General features: G+C 42.0%; 1 protein-coding gene across 1 annotated transcript in view; it reads right to left on the reverse strand.

Annotated features, from left to right (window-relative positions):
* The window catches only part of Il2ra (interleukin 2 receptor subunit alpha), a 40,625-nt gene that overhangs the window by 3,318 nt on the left and 17,264 nt on the right, over positions 1–20,043 (reverse strand). Inside the window, exons 2-7 of the mRNA XM_015495173.2 lie at positions 6,110–6,292; positions 4,828–4,938; positions 2,455–2,670; positions 1,235–1,306; positions 857–928; positions 8–74 (exon numbers count right to left, since the gene is read on the reverse strand). Coding sequence (XP_015350659.1) covers positions 8–74; positions 857–928; positions 1,235–1,306; positions 2,455–2,670; positions 4,828–4,938; positions 6,110–6,292 — 721 coding nt within the window. The remainder of the gene's footprint in view (positions 1–7; positions 75–856; positions 929–1,234; positions 1,307–2,454; positions 2,671–4,827; positions 4,939–6,109; positions 6,293–20,043) is intronic.

Raw genomic sequence — 20,043 nt, forward strand, 5'->3', positions numbered from 1 at the left:
GACTCACCATCTCCGCTGCCAGGTGAGTCCACTCAGAAGCAAGATGCTGATCAACAGGAAGACACAGCCGGCCACTGTCAACAGAGAGGGCGTTCAGCAGGGGTGCCTGGGGCTGGGCATGGGGCCAGCAGAAGCTGGGTCCCCAGAGCTGGGGAGAAGGTGCTCCAGATGAGCAAGAGCCTCCCGAAGGGTGGGCACTGCATTTTCCGCTCTCAATTCTTAGAATGCAGGTCCCACCCCCACGGATTTCTTAGGAGGCTCAAGGAGGATAAGGGCCAGGTGGGCCTGGAAGGAGAGTCTTTAGGGAAAGGAGCTGGTACCTCTCCTCTGGGGTAAACTGACAAGACAAGCAATTCGGACGCGCTCTGAGGCCAGGCCTCACCTAAGGAGGCTGCGAGTGAGGCCTGTGTCTGGTGAAAGAATCATTGAAACAGAAGAGAAATGATAAGTACATGAGTCCCTCCTGAACCTGCTCACATTTTCCAACTGCTGGTTCTGGAGCTCCACGTTCATTCAGTTGTCCAGGCCGATGGAACTCCAAGGCTCATTTTCCCCTCGTATGTGGAAACAACGACAGTGTTTATGGAGCGTGTTTCCTTTCTCTCCCTGGCCTCTTGCCTGGCTCATGGTTATGGGGGCTCCTTTTAGACCCACTCAAGAGGAAGACGTTGGGTCTGGTTTGAAAATTAACTTATAACCTATTATAACTGATTCTTGGGTAATGTTAGGATCTGGATTCACCTTCTACCCTTATTAACATGTCATGTGAGGACAGGACCTTTTAAACCAGCCAACCAACCTGTCCATGTCAGGGTCTGGTGTACATTTTGTCCACAGAGAAAAGGACGTCACCCACCTACTATCTGGTACTCCATCGTGAACAAGAACGTCTCCATGGTTGTTGCTACTTCTGAGTGTTGTTGGAAATCTATGAAAAGAGGGCGGGGGAGACATTCAGTTTATGGCAAGTAGAGTGCACAAGGCTGGGGAGAGTGACTTCTCCATGGTCAACAGAGGGCAGATGCCTCATCCCTGTGCCTGGAGACCTCGGTCCTGTGGTTCCTCTTTCTGACACCTGCTTTGGGTATGCAGGTTGCTGAGGCGTGTCCCTGCTCTGGAGGAGGCTGCCAGGGTTGGTTCTCCTGACCCTGCCCATCTGCCAGAGAGGCTTGCATCAGGCAGACTGCCTGCCCTTTCCTGATCTGGCTTTGATGGCCAAGCATCTCCCCCATACCTGTTGTGGTGATGGTGTGGTAAGTCTCACTCTCAGGAAGATCATCTGTGCTTGTTTGAATGTCAACTTCACCTGGGGAGAGAAAGTGCTGCTTGTGAGGCCCAAGGTGGGGAGGCAGGAGTCCCCCCTCTTGCATCTGCCCACTGCAGCTGGCCCTGGATACTCCTGCTGAGGCATGTCTCCTGGTGTGGTTGCATCTCTAGGGATGGCACACCACACGGTTCCACATCAGGGTCACTGGGAAACAGGTAAAGGGCTGCAGCAGAGCCGACGATGGGGAATTCTGGCCCTGATCCTGGCTGTGCATGGAACTGTGAGCCATGATTTCTCCCCAGTCTCTCTGTTCAGCCCTAGCTTCCACCTTTGACTTGGAAATGGTGCTAATAACCCAAGCACCGTGAACCATCACATGGAGTGGAAATGCACAAAGGGCTAGCTTTCCTCTTTGACAGGTCCTCTGGTCCTCCCCAGTGTCATTGTCCCGGGCTGGGATCAGTTACTCAGGCTCTCCCACTTGATGGGAGGAAATGATGGGCATGCCCTAGCCATCAGGGTGGCTCGCTGGAGTCAGGCTGTGGGAAAGAAATAGTATCCCTAGAGAACCCCAGAGGAAGTCATGGGGCACGAGAAACCGTGGTGAGCAAAGAAACCGGAATTCTCACGGTGAATGTGAAATTAGTGAGATTTCAGAGCACATAGCAGAAAACCTCAACTTAGGCAGGTGGCATGTGTTCACTCATGCTTGAGTGAACCCCTTCTCTGCACTTTCGTCAAAGCTCAGGTGGGGACTTACACAGGAAGGCGCATGGTAACAGTAGAGCACTTAACAAATGACAGGTTTACATCATAAATCTGGGAAAGGAAGACACGTGGGGGCGGCAGATTGAAGCTTGGGTAACTCGGGGAAGTAGTGGAAAATTTCAGGATCAGCTAGACCAAGGGCAGCTGATCCTGATCCTATTGCCCTGAGCAGCATCCCTCTGCTTCAGAACACTTGAGAGAACTTCCTCTTCCATCACTATTTATGCCCACTCTGGGCCCAGGGCCACCTGAGGTGAAGGGGCCTTAGAGATCTCATTCTCGTTTTAGAATGAGAAGAAACTGAGGCCCAGAGCATCAAGGGGTTTACCCAGGGTCACGTGGCAGGTAAAGTCAGGAATCCCACCCTGGTCAGACAGAGGGAGAGAGCAAGGCGTGGACGCAAGAGAGGAGCCACCTACCTGTAAACAGATGGAGCTCATTTTCATCCAGGCATGTGAGCCGGGGTCGGGTCCACCTTGTTCCTCCATGGATAGTTTTGCAGACACTCAGGAAAGGGCCACTGTGTAGGGTCTTGTACCCCTGGATGCACTGATAGTGAAGTGTCTGCCCCACCATGAAATGATAAGTTCTCTTTGTGTCTTCATGTTCCCACGCAGGGGGCTCTTGGCAGTGACCTGGAAGAGAGAAAGCTGTTCTGAAGGCAAGCTGCGGAAAGCATTGTGAATATGTCCAGGTGGCCTCTTGCTAGAGACTGGACCTTGTTGTTTTCTCTTTTGTTTGCTTCTTTCATTTAACCAACACAGACTGAGAACATCCCTATGTTGGGAACCTTGCTAGGCACTGTGGGGTGGCACAGAGACCCGCAAGGGTTGGACAGTCCATGGGGTAAGAACTATGAAGGCAGAAGGTGGTGAGGATCGCAGAAGAGCAGAGAGTCTTGCTGGGGACATGGGGAAATGAGTCATTCATTCTGACTGATGCTAACCCAGATGAGGAAGTGTCTGAGCCGGTTCCTGGAAGATACTGAGGGCTTTGAGAAGTGACAGGGATGGAAAGGACAAACTTAGCTCAAGGGTAAGGGCAGGTTCAACTCAAGGCAAAGACACCTTGGATTTCTGCTGAAGAAGAAAGGAAATACATCCCTGAATGGCAGCAGGTGACCAGGGACAAAGCCAAAGCCCAGAGGGAAGAACTGAGAAAAATCTCAGAGAAATTAAACATGAGCTCTGGTTAAGCCAGGCCTGCAGCTTGATCCACATGAGTCCTGTGGAGAACTCTAAGCTCCCCTATGCCCCATAAACTTTGCATACACTGTCTACAACCCAGACTGGGCTAACCTTTGGCCTCAGAGATTGTGTTCTGTTCTGATTTAATCTCAGGATGCCACGCCCACTGTCCCCAGTCTGATCATAAGGAACTGTGTGTACCTTCTAACCCAAGACCATGAAACTGCACACATTTCATGAACTTCCAGATGCTCCATAAACCTCAGTACCCAAAGTAACCTCTGCAAATACTCTAGATAAGCCCTGTGATGCTGCAGGAAGCCGAATGACCCGGTCCTGAGCTGGCTTCTGTCACAGAGAGCCTTGAAAATCTTGACTGAGCTTGAGTTTTAATCTCAGAATAAAATGTTCTTTAAAGGACAATAAAATCCATCACTGCCTGAATCTGTTTGAATTGGGTTTGCTTCTTTCAAATGAAAGCATCCAAACTATGACAATTTATGAAGCATCCATCTGCCAGATCCAGCTGGTTATCTCTTGAGTAAGGACAACACACATTGACTTCTGAAATCATTCAATCATTGTGAGGGTAACGTGGGGAAAACAAAACAAAACACACATTACACGTGTTTGGAAATTCTAGTGCAGCCCAAAGTCAGAGAGCAAAGGGAAAAATCACCACAGTGCATAGCGTCCCTGGATTGGCCTCCTTCCCCTCATAATGGAAGCTATAAATAAATTCAAAGTCATTTAAAATAAGTACTCAGTAGAAAGATCCCTCATCTAATCCAGGAGACCTGGGATCTTACTCCAGTTCTATTATGTGAGTACTTTTCATTTCTTGGTGCCTCAGTTTCTTTAGTAAGATGAAGGAATGCTTTCTGCTCCCTGACTCACCGGGGTGTGAGGCTCAAATGAGATTATACGATATGGTAAGGTTCTTTGTAAGGCTAGAGGACTAATGGGTCTTCATATGGCCAACTGTTCCTGGCAAAGCTCAGGTGTTCCCAGTGGGCTCCGTTTCCTGACGTCATGCCTTAATGGAAGCATATTCACTTGGGAAAGCTGAGCTCACTCATCTCCAGCTCATTAGCCAGGAGATGTTTGTCTGGAGCCTTTAAGTATCATCAGGATAGTACAGCACATTTTATAACTCCATCTTGTAAGAAACACCTGGACAAAAATCATTTTGTTTGTAATTCATCATCTTGTACTTCAGAGAAAACCAGAGGGTTTCCATGAGGGCAGGAACTGTTGTCCCACCCATGTTCGCATCTTCTGTTGGCAGAGCCTGGCACAGTGAGTCCCAACATATGCCTTTGAATTGGATTGAATTGAACCACGTTGATTCTATTTGGCCAGTTCCCAAATCACAGCCCAGGTTGGGTGCTGTTAAGGGTAGCTGGAGATGCTGAGCAAACAGCCTGCCAACGTTAAGTGATGGTTCTTGTCCACAGGATATCCCGAGAAGAGGAGAATGACATGCACACACTTATGGATAGTGTGTGGGACTCAATTCTCTCCATGGGGAAACACATTATTCCGATGCAGGAGAAGGTCAGCTCCCAGGAGTCAGCTAGTCAGTTGCTCAGATGCATCACTTACCTGCAAGGTTCACTTGGTCCACAGGCTGCAATTGGCTTTGCATTTTTGTGGTTTTCCCTTCTTTCTGTTCTTCAGGTTGAGGTGTAACTTGTTTCCCTGTGTTCCTAGGGTCTGGAAGATATGAGAGGGGTACAGCAAACAGCTTCACAAACATTTAAAATGGGTCACATGGTTCATCTACTAATTGCATGGGCACTAATTCTCTATCTTGGTGCTGGTGTTGATGTTGAGAGCAGGGTTATCACCTGGCCCTGCAGGGGCTTCTACATATTCTGTCTATAATGACAATGGCTACAAAATGTTTCTGGAAGAATTTAAAGATTTTCTGGTGGATAATCCTTTTTGTTCATATATGTCTCACTAAAAGGGATCCTTGCTTGCTATCAGGCCTGACAGTGGTGTGCATGGGTATGTGAGATGGCACACAGGAGTGGTGTGACTCCACCACCCCATGAACCCTTCACTCCCCTAATGCTATTCAAATCCTTACGATTAGAGAAGTGCTGTCCTAAAGCTATAGCAGGAAGACCCCTCCTATAATACCCCTCCCTATAGTGAAGAGTTTGGCAAAGGAGTTGGCAAAAGAGTTTGGCAAAGGGAGCACTCCAATGGGGTGGGGGTCAGAATAAGACAGAGAGCTGCTGGGAAACACTCAAGCAGGTGCTTCCACAGAGCAGCAATCTCCAGGCTTTATAGTAGTCTGACTTACTGTCCCACACAATCTCCAAACAATCCCACCACTTTCAGCACATTCTAATACCACAGGGTGGGTGAGAGGCCAATGCAGAAGTAGGGCTTTGTGAGAGAGATTTGGGGATTCAAGGAGAAAGGTCAACAGCAAAATTACAGTGTCAGATCAATTCAGTTTTAGAAAGCCCAGAGGAGTTCTTAGAGGTAGTAGACACCCTACTAAGCATTTGTTTAATGAGTGATTATTTCATAAGTCTCCAATGTGAGTTATCCCATAGACTCGGCTGGCCACTTGTTGTCTTCAAGGCTGAGTGAACGAAAGATGGATTCTGTCTCATTCTGTCCTCCAGTTTTTTTTTTTTTTCCTTGAGAGGGGTGTACCGGGAATTGAACTCAGGAACACTCAACTACTGAGCCACATCCCAGCCCTATTTTGCATTTTATTTAAAGACAGGGTCTCACTGAGTTGCTGAGGCTGGCTTTGAACTCATGATCCTCCTGCCTCAGCCGCCAGAACTGCTGGGATTATAGGCATGCACCATCGTGCCTAGCACATTTTTCTTTCCATGGGTTTACAAAAGGAACCACTTACGAGAGCTTACACACTGGCACTTGTTTTCCCAGAAAGAGTTTCCCGTACAAAGCATATAGGGAGACCCATTTTGTATTCTGCGGAACCCTTTCTTGCACTCGCAGGTTAACATGGTGCCGTTAACGAAGGACAAGGCTTTGAAGGTGGCATAACTGATCTCCGGTGGTTCATTATCACAAAACTCTGCAAAGAGAGAGAAGCAGACTGTGAGTTCAGGAGGCCCTGGCCAGACCCTCACATATTTGATCAGGCAATGACTTAATCACATCTTTCTTCACTCTGTTTCAAGGATTTATAGACATCCCACTTTTTCCTAGAAAGGAACCAAGAATCTTTGTATGAGACATGGTTTAAGAGTTTGCACCTGCGTTACTCTCCAAAGTAAAATGAGTAAATTCTAAATGAGTGAAAAATTAATGAGGTTTTATTTTGAATATGCCTCATGTTTAGCAAATATACACAGAGAAAGGACTGTCAGGAAAGGAGAGGAATAAAGACAAATAAGTTTAACTGAGGAACTAAATATGTCAATGCAAGATACTTTTCAGGAAATAAGAGTCATCAGGCTTTGTATAGTTAATGATTCTGCATTTTTTTTTTGAAGAAATAGACATAAGTGCTGCACTTAATGTGGGAGATGTAGTTCTTACTTACCTGCCCACCACTGACTTACCAACTACCTTCTCATACCATGAAGACCTTATCCCTCAGTTCATAAAATGGACACAGGTGACCCAGTAAGGACATGAGGAGCAGTTCCCCATGTCCATCCTGAGGGGGAATATGGCTCTGGCCCACTCAGGAAAAATGATTCCATTGCATACTTTGCAACAAGTTCTTCTGATGCAAGAGACTGGATGATTACAAACATGCTACAGGCTGATAAAAGAGGCCGATGGAGGGATGGCAGAGACATGAAGAGGCAGGGAAGCAGAAGTGTCTAGCACAGCAGAATCTGTCCATCCAGGGAATGTACAGACAGGTGATCAGGCCTGGCTGCTGTACTCCTAGATGTTGGTTGGCCCACTGCTTAGCGTGAGGGTTATTTTTGGATGTCAACTGGAATGAACTGATGGAAGCCGGGAGATCAGGTAAAGCGCACATCTGGGTGTGTCTGTGAGGCTGTTTCCAGAGAAGATTGGCAGGTGGGTGTTATGGTTAGATATGTGGGTGGGGTCCCCCAAAAGCTGATGGGTGAGACAATACAAGAAGATTTAGAGGTGAAATGATTAGATTGTGAGAGCCTTAACCCAGTCCATAAATTAATGCCCTGACAGGGGTTAACTTGGTGGTTACTATCGGCAGGCTGTGTGGCTGGAGGAAGTGGGTCATTGGGGGCGTGCTTTTGGGGTATATGGTGAGTGGAGTCTCTGTCTGCTTCCTGGTGTTATGTCTCGAGCCTTTTCCCTCCACCACATACTTCTGCCATGATGTTCAGCCTCACCTCCTGCTCAGAAGAATGGAGCTGGCTGTCTATGGATGGAGACTCTTGGAACCCTGAGCCACAGATAAACTTATTCTTCTTCAGTTGTTCTTGTCAGGTCTTTTGGTTGCAGCAATGAAAAAGCTGACTAGAACAGAGGGTCAGCAGATTGAGAGGGGAAGACACTATGCGGTCAGCTGGACTCCAGATGGAACAGGAAGCAGAAGAAGGGAGAAAGAGAGTTTGTGTTCTCTCTCTCTTTCTCTCTCTCTCTCTCTCTCTCTCTCTCTCTCTCTCTCTCTCTCTTCCCCTTCTTCTTCTTCCTGGCAAAATGGATACATTTTCGTTTTCTGCTGTTGCTGCTCTTGGACATCAGACTCCGGGTTCTTTGGCTTTTGAACTTCAGGATTCACACCAGAGGTCCTCCAAAGGTTTGAGGACCTTCAGCCTGAGACTGGAGACTGTGCTGTTGGTCTCCCTGATTCGGAAGCTCCTGCTTCTCAGACTGAGTCACCACCACCGGCTCTGCAGCATGCAGATGACCATCGTGGAACTTTTCAACCTCTGTGATGATATGAGCTGATTTTAATTCACACACACACACACATACACACCATGTTCTGTTTTTCTGTTTTTTTGGAGAGCCCTCATTAATACCCCCCTGCCTTTTTTTTTTTTTTGGTACTGGGAATTGAACTCGGGGGCACTTGACCACTGAGCCACATCCCCAGCCCTATTTTGTATTTTATTTAGAGACAGGGTCTCACTGAGTTGCTTAGCGCCTTGCCATTGCTAAGGCTGGCTTTGAACTCTTGTCTCAGCCTCCCAGGCAGCTGGGATTACAGACAGCACGGGTTCCACTAATACCCCTTTTAATCACTCAGGATGAAGTGAAGTTTTTCGATGCTTATGACATCCAGCATGTTTTCACTCTGAAGACCACACCGTACAGTGTCTCAGGCCTTCTCTGATTCCCCCAAGAACTGAAGCTAGGGAGAACTTGCACAGGTTGGCCTATCTCTGTCCAAGAATGTACGAAACAAAAGCAATTTAAATGGGCTTGCAGGGCCAGCAGTTATATGGAATCATTAGCACAGACTCTCAATAAATTCTGATAATTTCATAGTAAAGCAAGAAAAGCAGCATAGTAGAAAGAGGAGAAAGTTGGGTTTGTAAATGCAAGCATACCTAGAACATTTACAAAAACTGACCTCTTACTAGGAAACGAAGGAAGTCTCAACAAATGTCAAAAAATAAGTATCACAGAAATTCATTTTCTAACCACAGTGCAATGAAGTCAGAAGTCAAGAACCAAACCCACAAGTTTTTAAAAGAAAATTGCAAGTTTCTAAATTCTAGTTCTGCCAGCTTACTAGCTTCATAGATTCATTGCTTTTACTTCTCTATGGCTCAGCTTCCTGTTCTGCAATGGGTGTAATGATAATTATTTTATTGACTTGAAAATTACATGGAATAAGGTACTATTTACCCTAAACAGTCAATAAAAACAGACGCTAAAAGTTAAACTGTGAAGTTTAACTCCTGCCAAAGGGTATCTCTCTCTACTGTCCGTATGGTTGCTACTACTTGCTGGCATTTATCAAAAAGCCAATCCAATGTTTAAGTGCCAGAAGGCAATCTGTTGTCAAGACAAGGCATGGATAATATCAGAAAAACTAATGAGGACTTCTGCTCCCAGCTCTGGCAGCGTAACTGGGACCAACTTACTTTTCTGTTGAAAACAACTTTACACCTTATGTGTGCAGCAGGAGTTTCAGGTATCAAGTGACAGGCAGTTCAGGGCTACATTATTTGAGAGAAGGCTAACACGTGAAATGAGCTCACAACTGCACGAATTTCTTCCTGGGGCATTTTCCTCTCAGGAAGCAGCAAAGTGGAGCCCAGGCACTGTGGTGGCTTCCTTGACTTGGTATGACTGGGATCTGTTGGGTGGAGCCTTGGAGAGGAGGACACTGAACAAAGGGGGACCCAGAAGTATGGGGGGCACCTCAGGCTCTTAGCCAAGATCTGGGTTCCACATGAAAGATGCAGTGAGACCAAGCACTGACTGCCTATTGGGGAATCTGAGAGAAAAATAGTTTCACCAAATTTTATTAATAAAAAACAGACATCTGGCCCATCTTCTCTAGAAGAAGAGACTTTCCTAGAATGAATTTCAAAACCACAATAGACCCACCTTTACAAAAACAAAATCAAGCCTGCTAGACAGGAGGATACACTATCCCTTCAACTGCCTGTCAGAAGTATTACCACCTGTTAGAGGACAACAACATTATCATCCAGACTGTCTGTGGAGTCTAATTCATAATACCTAGCAAGTAAAAAGAATTATAGATATGCAAAGAAACAGGAAAATGTGACCCACTAAAAAGAAAGTCAATAGAAATAGATCCTAAAATGATCTGGATTTTGGAATTAGCAGATGAAGAATTTAGAACAACTGTTTAAAATATTTTATATCATTGAGAACATTTATTATAACTAAAGCAGAAGTCAGCAAACTTCCTAGCTTCATAGCTATGACGTGCGAATTGGCTACCATTTATGTTCATAGATAGAGTTTCAATGGAATAAAGTTATGCCCACCTATTTATATTTCATCTATGGCTGCTTTGCTGCTGCAATGGAAGATTGTATAACCAGGTGGCCTAAAATATTTATTTTCTTACCTTTTAAGAAAAAAAAAATCACTAACTGCTAATATAAAGGGGAAAATGGTTGTGATGAGTGAAACAACACAATAATCTCAGCAGATAAATGAAAACTGTATATATAAAAAGACAAATGAAAAGTCTAGAACTGAAAGGCACAATATCAGAAATGAACTTTACCAAAACTTGGGGGCAAATTAATAGAAAATTTTTGAACTGACAAAAATAGAGAAAGGAATTGAATAGACCTTCAGTGGCCTGTGGAACAGTATCAAACTATCTTACATCCATTTAATTGAAGTTCCAAAGGAAGATAAGAGAAAAAATGGAGCACAAAAAATATTTGAAGGAATAATGGCCAGATATTTCTGAAATTAGGTGACAAACATTGATTTAAAAACCCAAGATGTTCATTATACCAAGCAGGATATACATACAGAAAAATCACACCTATGTACATCATAGCCAAACTGCTGAAAACCAAAGGTAATGAGAAAAATCTTAAAAGTGGCCCAAGAAAAAGGACACATGCATAGATGGGAAAATGATAATAATGACTGACTTCTCAACAGAAACAATGGAAACCAGAAAAGAATAGTACAACATAGTCACAGTTTTAAAAGAAAAAAAGCCTGTGAACCTATAGTTCTACTTAGAGAAAAATCCTTCAAAAATGAGAGCGAAACTACTATATTTTCAGATAAAAAAAAGATTCAAGAATTTGTTACCAGCACCCCACATTATTAAAAAAAAAGTGCTAAGGCAATTTTTCAAGCTATTGGGAAATTATCTAGAAATGTAAATTTACTGTAAATAATAATGAGATCTGGTAAATATTTAGGTACACGAAAAGACTACCTTTTTATTGAAAGACAACTTTTAAAATAAAAATAATAGAGTGGGCACAGAGGCTCACACCTGTACTTCCAGCAACTCAAGAGGTGGAAGCCAGCCTCGGTTACTTAATGAGACTCTCAACAACTTAGCAAATCCCTGTATGAAGAAAAAAAAAATTAAAGATGTAGTTCAATGGTAAAGTGTTCCTGTATTCAATCTTAGTACAAAAGTAAATAAATAAATATTAAAATAATATTGTAAGATGAGTTGCATTGCATATATAAATGCAAAATATATAGTAACTATAGTATAAAGGTTGGGTTGAATGGAAATTGACTCTAGTTCTTATATTATGTATGAAATGGTGTAAGTAGATTATGATAAGTTAAGAATAAGAAGAAATTCTGAATAGCCTGGAGAAACCACCAGATAATAAAATAATACAAATAGTGTATTTCAAAAAGTAATAGAAGAAATGAAATAGAGTAATTCATACACACACAGTTTACACATATATATGTGTATGTGTGTGTATGTGTGTATATATATATATATATTCACATTGTGTATATATACATATATATGTATACTAAAAAACTTCTTTTTAGTTAGGCAAAATAAAGGAGAGAAAAGGAAGACTAGAGTAATAAGACTACAAAAGGAGAGCTAAGAAACAGTGATAAGACAGACTTAAAGTCATCCACATCATTAATTACATTAAATGTAAATGAACAAAATGTTAAAAGATAGAAACTAGATTATAGCAGGGCCCAACTATATGCTGTTCCTAGGAGAACACACTTTGAATACAAAGAAAATGACAGATTAAAAGAATTTTTAAAAAAGCATTATGTAAATATAAGAAAGCTGGTATGGCTATATTAATATAGCAAATAGATTCCAAGATAAGGAAATTATTCACAGATGAAACACTATTTACTAAGAAATCTACAAGTGGAATTTAGAACTTAGCAAGTTTAGCAATCTCAATATACAAAAATCACTTGCAGTATGTTCTTTATACTGAAAGCAATCAATTAGGAATTACAATATTTACAAGCAAGTGCATTTACAATGACTTAAAAACATGAATACTCATGAGTAAATTTGTCAAAAACTTGTAAGACCTCTAAACTGAAAACAGAAACATTGCTGAGATACATTTAAAAAGAACTAAATAAATTGAGAAATATACAATGTTTATAGATCGGAAGATTTTTTTAATAAGAAAAAATGTCAGTTCACCTTAAATTCATCCACTAATTCAATACAATTACAATTTAAAAATCCAACATATTTTAGAACTGGCAAGTTGATTTAAAAAAAATTAATCTTGGCAAGTTGATTTTAAAACCTTCTTAGTTTTAAAAAATTAAAATTGGCAAGTTGATTTTAAAACCTTCTTAGTTTTAAAAAATTAAATTTGGCAAGTTGATTTTAAAACCTTAGAAATGCAAAGAATCTAAAACATTTAAAGATAATTTTAAAAGACATGCAAATTTGGAAAGTCATGCCATCTGATACACAGATATCCTATAAAACTATAGCAGTTAAGACAACATAGTGTTATTGACTTAAGGACAAATAGAGTAATGGCACACAATACAAAGTCTGGAATTAGACTCACTCACATGTATATTTCATTAATTAGTTTACAAAGTTGACAAATCAATTCCATGTGAAAAGGAAAATCTTTTCAACAAATGCTTCCAGAACAAATGAATAAATATATGGAGAAAAAAAAACCTCTTATTCCCTGTACAAAATTTAGTTTTATTTTAATGTAAACACAAAAATTTCATATACTTGACCTATATGTGATAGATAAAAACATTAAAGTTTAAACTATAAAATATGTTCATTTTTTAACCTTTTTAACCTCTTCTCAGTCTGGTGTCAGCTTTTCAAGTTGGGGGTAGGCAAAGATTTCTTACGACTCAGTGTGCACTAATCATAAGAGAAAAATAATTAAAAGTTTCTACTAATGTAAAGACAGTAAGAAATTAAGCTGGGAGAAAATATTGGTAACACATATATCGGAGAAAAACACTTGTGTCCAGAATATATGAAGAACCACAAATCAATACTAAAAGACAAACAAGCCAATAAATGGTCAAAGACTTGAACAGTCACTTCTCCAAAGAAGATACACGATTATCAGCAATCAATCAAAAGGGTGCTTGAGTACACAACAGATATCAAGAAAATGAAAATTGGAAACCATCATGAAATGCACCCATTAGAATGGATAAAAAGGATTGGCAGCAGCAAATGTTGAAGTGGAAGCAGAGCTACTGGAATATAAAATACAAAATTACTTTGGAAAACTGAAATTTTAAAAAATAAAGTTAAGCACATGATCCAGCAATTCCATTCCTTACTATCTAAGAGGAGTGAAAGAATATGTCTACAAAAAAAAAAAAAAACTTTTACAAAATATTTATGGTAGCATGATTAATAACCAACCCAGCAACTTAAATATCCATCATTAGGAGAACAGACAAGTGAGATATGATATATTCATACAACCACTCAAACATCAAAAGAATGAACTACCTATACACACAACATAGATAAATATCAAAAACATTACATTAAACGAGACAAGCTAAAGACAAAAAAGTAAGTTCGGTTTGATTCCATTTATATGAAGTTTAAGGAAAGACAGAACTTAACTAGAAAGAGAGAAATCAGAGCAGTCATTTCTTGGTAGGTGGATCAACCAGAAGGAGGTAGCAGCAGAGTGACAGCAGTGTTGATTTTACAAGTGCACACATTTGTCAGAACTCATCAAACTGTGTGCTGCAGATCTGTGCATTTCTCTACAAATAATTTCACCTCCACAAAAATCAATGAATAGTACACTTAGCGACTCTTATAAATCATTCATTAGCACAAATAGTCAGGGATTGACCTCAGATATATTTAGAATCTGATATCTCAACCACAAGCCAAGAAAGTTTCTAAACACGTAAATTTGAAAAGGGTCAGACCAATTGTCTTTGAGGCCCTTAGAAACTCTTTCATATGTAGAGGTCTCTTCTTCTAGATAAGGCCATGGAAACTTCCAGAGTCATCATCAATTAGCCTAAGTATCCAAGGAGATCCTGTGGGGACGAGGGGAAGTTCCAGAACTTCCTACTTTCCCCACCCTTTCTTTCATAAAAGAATGTATTCAGGAATTGAACACAAACTTCCAGACCTATAGCAACCAATAAAGAGTTTGTCTGCAATACTTAACCCTGAAAGGCTGAGTTAGTCAGCTTTTGGAAACTGTGACCAAAATACCCCACCAGGACAACTTACAGGAGGAAGTTTGCTTGGTTCACAGTTTCAGGGGTTCAGTCCATGGTGGGTCAGCTCCATTGCTCTGGGTGAGGCAGAATATCCTGGCAGAAATGGAGTGCTGGAGGGAAGCTGCTTACCTCATGGAGGCCAAGGAGCAGGGGGGTAAGGGACTATAGGGAAGGAGCACCCTTCCAAGGAATGCACCAGGTGCCCCCCTCCTCCTGCCACACCCCACCTGCCCACAGTTACCACCAGTCCATTTAAACTAGAGAGACAAACTAGAGCGAGAAGCTTACAGTTCCTCATGATCCAAACTGTTTCACCTCTGAATATCCCTGCACTAACACGGGAGCTTTTGGGGGACACCTCAGATCCACACCATAATAAAGGCCTTTCCCAGGGTCTTCCAAACATCCTGTGAAGTAAGTGGGAGCTAGATAAATGTTGGGGGAGGTAGCCCTGGAGGTTTGGTTTTTAAAAATTTAATAGGAATAAAATATGTTCATTTTTTAACCTCTTCTCAGTCTGGTGTCATTAAAGAAATAGCACTATAACATCCAAAAACAAATGAAAAATAATAAGTACAGACATCTTTCAGAAAGATAATGAAGGAGAATTCCACTAACTATGACTCAACAGAGGGTCTTTGAAGACTCTTTATATAATAATCATTTTTTCATAACACAGCAAGACAGCTACCCTCATTCTTCCGTTTAACTCACTAAAAACACTGATAATTCTTTCTCAAAAATTGACCAACAAGGGCTTTTGTCCACCCTTGCTCTTATCTTTCCAGTCCTGCCCTTGCTTCTACCAGAGGCTCTGAATTGTTAACATAAATCATTCCACCCTCCCATCGCCTCCTGTTCTCAGCTCTCCCTATCCCCAGCTCCCACCACCATGATTCTGGAAGCTCAGAAGAAAAACAGAATTTTCTTTAGAAGGTGGGAAGGAGAATATTTTCCTCCCTTAATTTTTTAGTATTGGCACCATTTTGGATTTAGATGCCATTTTCTCTTCTGAGAGTAAAGCATTCAGTGCCTGAGGAGTGGAGGAAAACCTGAGATTACTAACGTGGGGGTAGAAGGTGGTGGTGCTCTGAGGTCTCAGAGCTTGGATTATGGGGCTCCTGGGAGGAGAATCTTTCCTCAGGCTCCCAGGCACATCAATGTGGCCTTGCCTCTAAGCTTTCAGGCCTTTCATGTGAGCAGAGGGGAAAAAGACACAGCCAGCAGTTATTAATGCTGATAATCCCAAGGTTTGTGCCTGGAATGTCCACTAAGAGAGAACTAAACTGAACTCTTCTGATGTTGAACACGACACATCCTGTGTCAGAGTCTTGCTGTGGAAGATGGTTTGAAAACCTCAGGCAGAATTTCTTGTTCCTACCCTCGCTACATGGCACCTCCATCACATCCCTGAAATACCATCATGGATGTAACTTTCCTTGGGATATTTGTGGATTTCTTGCCTCTGTGACTTCCCTGCACAACTGAAATGCACCCTGTAGGAACTTTTAGTTTATTCAGCTAATACTTTGGCAAAAACTAGTGAGAGTGACAGAGCCACCTTCCTCTGGACTGTAGCACAGAGCAGGTGCAGAAGAATGGTGGGTAAAGGTTAGGGACTCTCGGGGACTCTTCTCTTTCTGTCACTGAGACTCAGCTTCACCTCTCCATGCCTGTTCAAGTTAGGAAAAAGCACTCATTGTCCTCTAGTCACAGATGACCAAAACAGCATAACCACGAAAAAAAATAGCAGCAGAGTTAGGAAATCAAACCAGCTTTTCTAACTCAGTCATCTTCTCTCTCCTTTCAAGTTTTAGACCAATACTATCAACCACTTGCCATTATTCCCAGAAGGACAAATGTGCAGTTTTTACTTTTTGGATTTCAAAAGAGAGATCAAAAAATAAAAAATAAAAAACGAATAATATGATAAGAGATCACCTTTGCCTTTGGTATTATTTGCTTCTCTTCCTGCACAGGGACCCTGTTAGAAGATTAAGGACAGCAGAAGCAAATCTATGCTTCTTCTGTGATGTCGAGTTGCCATATCCTTTATTGGGCTTTGCCCTATGCCCTCAACTCCACTCCCCCAAACTAAAAGCTGTCCCTTATTTTTTAGAAAAGAACCAGAACTAAAATTAATGTTGCCCTGGGATATTTTGGTTTCCCTTGAGTTAACCAGAAATACCAACTCTTGAAGGCCACTTGGGGGACAGTCAGTCATTTGATCATCAGGATGATGCCACCGTTGCAGAGTGACTTGGGAGCTGGCTGCTCTACACCCAGCAGGACCGACACCGAGGTTGTTCACAGCAGTGCATATACAAGTCACCTGCTGGTCCTGTGTGTTGGGATCCGGGGGGAAGGTGAGGGGCTAAGAACAATTTCTAACAAGCTGCTAAGCGTTGCTGGGGTTGCCCATCCACTTAGAGTAGCAGGGGTCTAGAGAGAGCCCCTGGCTGGTGCTTCTCATCATCTACCTGTCCCTCCCAAGCCCTCCAGAGCATAGTGAGCAAGTACCACAGCACTGCTGGGTTTCTTCCAGAGCAGCCAGTACACAAGCCCTTGACTCAGAACCCAACATGGTGATTGGAGAAAAGGTGGGTGGGTGAGAAGCATTTGTGGGCTAGGTGATGTTTTTTGTTGTTTTTCTCTGATGTTCAAAACCAGGAGAACTCATCTGGCCCTTGTGGCCACGGGTGAGTGACATGAAAGAAAAAGAAAAGGAAGGGGCTTCCAAAGGATGTGGACTGAGTGTAAGATAAAATTCTTTGCTTTTCAGGTGAATCAAGGTCAAGTTGTTTTGCCCATAGCCAAGTCAGCACTGAGAAAATGACTTCATCTTTGTGCCTCTCTTCTTTTCCACCTCTCTAACACAGATTGAGGATGAAGATGAGAATAATTCACTGAGCCCAGGCATGGCTAAGCCTTACAAGGGACACAGGAGTACATCAAGAGCTTGGGCCACCTGATAAAGAAATGGTCTGGTTGTTACCCCAAAGTCCCTCTTCTGCATCAGATCCAATGAGAACTCCGAAGATAAAGTCAAAATTGTTTCCCATATTCTTGAACAAAATCAGTGTTTGGGCCTTATAGAAAGTAAGTGTTTTGGGTGCAAAGTAAAATACCCCAGAACATGTTGACTATATCTTTTAAATAGGACCAAAAGAATCTGAGAACTGGGAGACACTTAGGTAAGGAAACTGAAGCTGTGGTCATTCCATGAGTTTGTGGTAAGCCTGAGATTACAGCCACATCCCTTGACTCCCAGTTCAGAGATTTCCCATTTTGGAGAGCCTTAATCTGTGTGTGTGTGCTTTACACACACACACACACACACACACACACACCCCAATTGAAGGTTCTCTCTCACTGAGAGGTATCTCAACTATATCAACTATCCCAGTACTGAGAGGTGTTTGTGTAATCTTGTGGTTTTGTTCAGATCATTATCTTTGCAGAAGTCAGAGAGCTCAGACCCTCTGTTTGGGGTTATTTGTATAATATGAACCATGATGCTTGATCCCTGCCTGGTCTTGCTGCAGCTCTGGAAGGTAGACAGTGCCATCGACACTTTCCCTGCCAGGAGATTGAGGTCCAGAGACCCTGAGTTGCCTAAACCACACAGCTCCAGGTGGTGGGGCAGGAGTCATGTGAAAGTCTACTACTGTTGCCCTCGTTTTTTGCTTTTTAAAATATCTCACTTTTACTTTTAGGAAACTCTTTCCAATACCCAATATAATTGTATCGAGAAGCAGCAAGTACAAAGAGGACAGAAGTATAAATCTATAATTATCTCGAAACACGAGGTCGAACACTCCACTCTCTTACTATCTCTGTTTCTCTTAGTGACCCTTATCCTCTGAGTCACTGGAGCTTGACTCTGCAGCATCTGCTTTAATTCCATTCTCTGCCCCCCAACATCCAGCCAACTCCCCAGAGTCATAATTTCTACCTCAACACCACTCACCCTCATCTCCACGGACTTTCAAGACCCGCCTCAGCCCCTGTGACAGCCCAGCGGCCATCTGCCATCTGCCCTGGCAACAGCATCCTACCACTTCTCTCTGCCTCTCTTCTCTCCACCCCTCCAATACCTCTTTAAAAATACTATCAAATCAAGCTGGTAGCAGTGGCACATGCCTGTCCACCCAGCTATTCAGGAGGCTGAAGCAGGAGGATCTCAAACTCAAGGCCAACCTCGGCTACTTAGCCAGACCCTGTCTCAGAATTAGCAAGCAATAAATAAGTAAGTAAGTAAATAAGTAAATAAGGGCTTGGCATCTAGCTTGGTAATAGAGCACCCCTGGGCTTAATGCCCAGTGCCACCAAAAACCAAAATCAAAACAAACAAAAAACCGCTGCAAAAGCAAGGACCCTATGCACAGAACTGACTGTACCAGGGGCCTAATAAGGAACCAAGTGATGAAGTCTAATGTGTCCTCCATCTTTGTGATTTATTTATACCATGAATAGCAAAACTCCCTTCACTCTCTTTTGATCTAGGAAATGTTTCGTCTAATATATGCTAAGTTTTTGCAAGAGGTAATGACTATATTTTGGGTATCAAGTTGTCAATCAAATAGTAGATGGCATATTCCTCTGAACCGTCAACCAGCCATGTGACTGGAACTCCTCAGACACCCCAAGTCATTGCCTTTTGCCCTGTTAATTTGTTATTCTGCACCTCTGGACATGGGACCCCTGTTGGAAATACTGCCCCTGCCCAGGATCCAGGTAAAAGAATGAGGGCTGTCCCTGACGTGGCGGAGGGGGCAGGACAGGCCGTCCTAGCAGAGGGGATGTATGAAATAGAATGCTGTGTTCAGGAGACTATAATTAGGATCTTTTGCTGGAGCATGAATTGTAAGGGTATGAATATAAAAAAAAAAATGTGAGCATCAGTTGAAACAATGTAAGCGAAATTGAAATCTATAACATGCCCCACAAATCTTAACAGTCTCTACAATAACTTTTTGAGTAGTGTTGTTTTGTACAACCAAGTGATAAAATGTGTAGTTATTTTGTGAGCTGGAAAGAAATATTGAAAAAATGTTATTACTTTAAAGCCCGACTGTCTCAGAACCAGGAAATAGAGTTTCTCTTGAATTCATATTCTAAGAACTATTTATGAGAATTCTGAATTAGTTTTTTTCCTCTGGCCTATATTCACATTTGTAGATTATAATGGATTTAAAATCTACTAAATTATGGTAAATTCGTGGTTTAGTTTCTGTACTTTGAGTTATTTGGGTTGTTGGTTGCCCAGATTACCAATTATTTATTTAAACTATTTTGCATACATTATGTTACATATATGCAACTTTTTCATTATTTTCTTAGCCACTGTTGCATCACTTCTTACTTTCTGATACACTGTCATAGTAACTGTCCACTTTGCCCTTGTCTCTCTTTTCTTGAACCCATCTTTTTTTTTTTTTTTAATACTGAAAGGCTAAGTAGTATCTTTGGATTTTCCTCATTCCAATTAACTTTAAAAGGATCTAAATGATTGGTGACCTGATAAAACTGGTAACAGATAAGATGTATAGCTTTTGGGAAAAGAAAGACAAAATAATCATTGTGTGTGAGCAGTTTAAATAGGTACTTAGAAAACCTAAGACAGGTAAGGTATTAGAACTATCAAGAGTTTGGCAGGGTAGCCAAATACAAAATCAGTTTATAAAATTCAACATTTTCTTTATT

Source organism: Marmota marmota, unplaced genomic scaffold (genome assembly GCF_001458135.2).
Source record: "Marmota marmota marmota unplaced genomic scaffold, marMar, whole genome shotgun sequence".
Lineage (NCBI taxonomy): Eukaryota > Metazoa > Chordata > Mammalia > Rodentia > Sciuridae > Marmota > Marmota marmota.